At 50.4% G+C, this 3,883-nt stretch overlaps 1 protein-coding gene across 1 annotated transcript; it reads left to right on the forward strand.

Moving 5' to 3' along the window:
- Window positions 1–1,334: 1,334 nt before the first annotated feature.
- Window positions 1,335–1,878, forward strand: LOC142577815 (uncharacterized). Its single transcript, XM_075687259.1, has one exon. The coding sequence runs from the start codon at window positions 1,453–1,455 to the stop codon at window positions 1,876–1,878; it is 426 nt and encodes a 141-aa protein (XP_075543374.1). The 5' UTR covers window positions 1,335–1,452.
- The last annotated feature ends 2,005 nt before the right edge of the window (window positions 1,879–3,883 follow it).

Raw genomic sequence — 3,883 nt, forward strand, 5'->3', positions numbered from 1 at the left:
ATGATTGCACAATATCAACTGGCTCATTAGAGTGTACCAATAAAGGTAACCATATTTCATCGTATAAACTGTTCTTCGTTTATTTCAATCGCATTAAGTACTTGGTACAGCAAATAACGCAAAAGTACGCCACCCGACCAGGGACTTGAGAGGTGTACCTCTCTTCACTTACCGCTCGTTGTTAAAATAATTCTAGCCCAGCATTCAAGTGTATACATGCCGTTTTCATTTTCGGGAAGACGTCGCGAGAGGACGCTGCCAATGCTTCCTTGGCCAGCATCTGGAAGTACTTTTCCGGACAGCTCCCCTATGGGTTCCCGGTGGCACTGATCTCTGTATGCTCACATGAACGAGTCCAGAACACCCGTTCTTCTGTCACTCTCTTTCCTGTCGCCGCGGTCGCCGAAGCACACGGTGGTAATTGATAGCAGAAGCAGAAGGGGTCCGGACACTCGCTGCTGACGGCTGCTAAGAGGAGTGCCGGACGCCTGCGTTCAATTACAGGAGGGGACTCTTGCTTTCTAGCGAAAGGCCATTGTACTAAGCAAACCCAAATGTGAGCGGGTGGTTTCCGGCGTTACCGGAAACTCCCAGGCGATAGCGCCTCTCCAAGGGCGCTGACCTTCTTGAGTTGTGGTGTATGCGTACGGTAATAACGCGCAAACGTGAGGTCAGCGAGACATGGGATTCTTTTTTCGTAACAGCAGGGAAGCTACATAAAAACATTAAGGTTCACTTCGGTTGCACGCGATTTCGCATCATCATGGATTCTTCCTGATTTCGATGACAAAAGGACACATTAGCTTTATTCATAAGCTCTAGCCTGTTATAACGTGGACTTAAATTTATTTCACTTTCTTCACTTGTGTTTTTTTTTTTATACACCGGACTAGGCAGAGTTGGTATTGCTGTACTCTTCGCTGTTATTTTCATGATCATCATTAATGCGCCACCATCACCGGAGCTTTCGATGGTAGCAAGAAGGTAAAAACGAGAGAAATTACTAAATAGTAATGAGATTTTGACTTTAAATTTCTTCTGTATAGCATCAATTTCGGTCATTGTCGTAGTGGGTATTTAGGCTCCCTAGTTGGCGCGTAATTTCCACCAGCAAATAGGCTCGTTTCTCCGCAGTGAGGAAGAGGAAGGCGGTCGCTCACCACCTTGTCTCAACCCTTAGTGAAAGGCGGCAGGCGCCGTCAAGGATCAACAGCATGAGCCTCGCCTGCGGGCGCGCCTTCATAGTGATCGCCTGAAGGCGAACCACCCAGTGCGGGCAGGTCATCTCCTTTGACGCTCGCGCACCGACACAGCAAGCACCTGATTTGCTGAAGGTAGCGGGACTGCCAAGAGCCTCTGACGGCGACCGCACTACGCCGTAGCAAGGGCAAACACCTAGCCTACCGAACGGCTATAGTCACCGCGCCGAGCAAGGTTCCGGTGGTAACGGCCATGGCGTACTACACAAGCTACATCCGGACGCCCTCGGGCGTGCTCAAGATGTTCCAGATTCTGGTAGGTCTTGTGATCGTCATCAGCCTGATGAAGTACAACTACGATCAGCAGGAGATGGCGTACACCTTCCGCCTGGACACGGTGCTCATGGCGATGACCGCCTTCACTTTCATCCTCGTCTCGGCAGTGCTCCTCCTGTGCGCACTGCTAGACGGCCCCATGCACGGCTTCAGCGTCACCTACCGACTGCTGAACGTGTTCGCAGTGTTCTGCTACCTCCTCTCCACCACAGGCTACCTGGCTTCCGAGTTCCGCTACGGCGTCGACTGGCACTTCGGGCTCTCCACGGGACTGCTCTGCATCGGCAATACTGTCGCGTACGGAGGCAACACGTTCCTCGCCTACAAGACTCTGCTGGAGTGAGCCCTGTCGAGCTACCGGTAGCGAAAACCAAGCCTAGTCCTTCCGATCGGGTAGCGCTACCGCTACACCCTACATCAACACCTCACTGTGGAAACCGACTAGTGCTGCAACGTGTTCACCCATCTGCGTTCCTTCTTTCCTGCCACCTACCCCCCATTTTTTTTCTCTTGAAATGTGAAGTCTTCATTAAATGTCGATGTCGACTTCCTGTTGTTCAATAACGCATATGCGTCGCACAAATTTCACGAATTAGTATTTGTTGCGTGGTATATGCAGAATAACTTGTCTTTGTAGAGCTGTAACATTGGAAGGCGACATTTAACGTCCTTGTGTAGACGGAAGACGGATGTCTCGGTGTAGCCGTTTGATAAGAGCAGTGAAGAATGTACGAGTTAACTAATCTGTTTGCTTCGTCAGCTTCTTTTCGTTCCAGGAGATTTATATAGTATAATTTGTACTATATGTCTGTGGGTTCCACGATGTTCTTGCAGCCAAAGGATTCGCGTACAGTGGATATTTAATTAGGGTATTCGAGCTCCCGTTCGACGTCGCAATTCGTCCTCAAGGCAACCGATTAGCAGCGTGCACCGAGTAGGGCTTAATTAGATCGTCAATGTCTTAACGATTCCCAATTCTGGGAGCAGTAACGACGAGTTTTCGCAGAAACCATCGGCGTGACCGTTTCTCGGAAGTTCGTATCGGTGATGCATGACCATTTCGCAACGATACAAAGAGCACGCGTCAAATGTGGGTTTCTCTAAATTATCCATCTTTCTTCTTTCGGTTTCTTTTTTATATCAGACCAACGATTTCTCCGAGTATTCCAAGATACTCCTAAGAACACGTACAGCGAGAAAGCTTTATGTGCTACCCGCAGATCTCTAAACGATCTGGTTTCGTGTTGACTTGCCTTCTTTCCCCCCTCGCTTCCAGGACTCCAGGCTCCATTCACCCATAGCAACTGCGGCCTCAATCGGGGGCCGCTTGTGCATTTGTGAATCCATGCGTCGCCGCTGCTACACAAAATAGCTGAGTCTAACAGAACGAAAGCAAAACTCGGCCGTCCGCATTGCGAGTGACTGACGCGGCTCTGCCGCAGCCGCGGCCGACGGAGCACTTGAGGGAAATTTCCTCGCGTATATACGGTCTCGGCGGTGGCCACAGCAAAAAGGATTTCCTCGTACTTGGCACGACAATCCGTCGGCTACCACCGCCACCGCTTCGGCAGAAACGCGGCGTGAGTGCCTGCTCGCTTTGCCAAAGAGAAACAAAAGATGCGAAAAATATCAATGACGCTGTAGTCTCCTCCTCCTCCTCCTCGGTTTGCCCTTTCCCTACTACTTGTGCCCCTTGCTCTCAAGACGTATACTCACGCCCACAGCGCGTCCTGAAGACGACGACATCGACGCTTACTGGTCCTTCTTCTTCTACTTCTTCGGCTTTCTCTTTGTCTTCTTCCCAGCGTTTCCTTTTGCAATGGCGCGTCCATTGCCATCCACGGATTCCCCTCTCCATCCCGCTTCTTGTTTCTACATGAACGCCGTGGATAGCGAGGAGTGCGCGGTGCAATTTTCGTCCAGCGCTCGCTGTCCGCTCGGACGTCGACGCGGGGCCAGGGTTCACAGAAGCACCGCTCCTTTTTCAATCGTTGTCTTCTTTTCGCTTTATTTTGTCATTGATGTTTTGTAAGCTTGCGTTTTACGAGCTCGGCTGCTTCCTCAGTCCCTCAATGCAACGTTCTCTCCCTCTCTCTGCGCGGACGTTTTTGTTCCTTCCTTCCGCCTCTGCCGGCTTTGGACAATCGATGGCGCCTGAGACTCGAAACAGCGAAGCGGCCGCTTTGTTCTTCTCTTCCATTTCCTTGCATTTTTATTGCTATTATCATTTCCTTTTTTCTTTTTTTGATACGCGGACGCCGCAACAAGCGGTGAAATGAAGCTAGGATATGAAGGGGGAGAGAATGAATGCGACCGTTACTAATTCTGCCGGAAACACCGAACCTGAG

Source organism: Dermacentor variabilis, chromosome 4 (assembly GCF_050947875.1).
Source record: "Dermacentor variabilis isolate Ectoservices chromosome 4, ASM5094787v1, whole genome shotgun sequence".
Classification (NCBI taxonomy): domain Eukaryota; kingdom Metazoa; phylum Arthropoda; class Arachnida; order Ixodida; family Ixodidae; genus Dermacentor; species Dermacentor variabilis.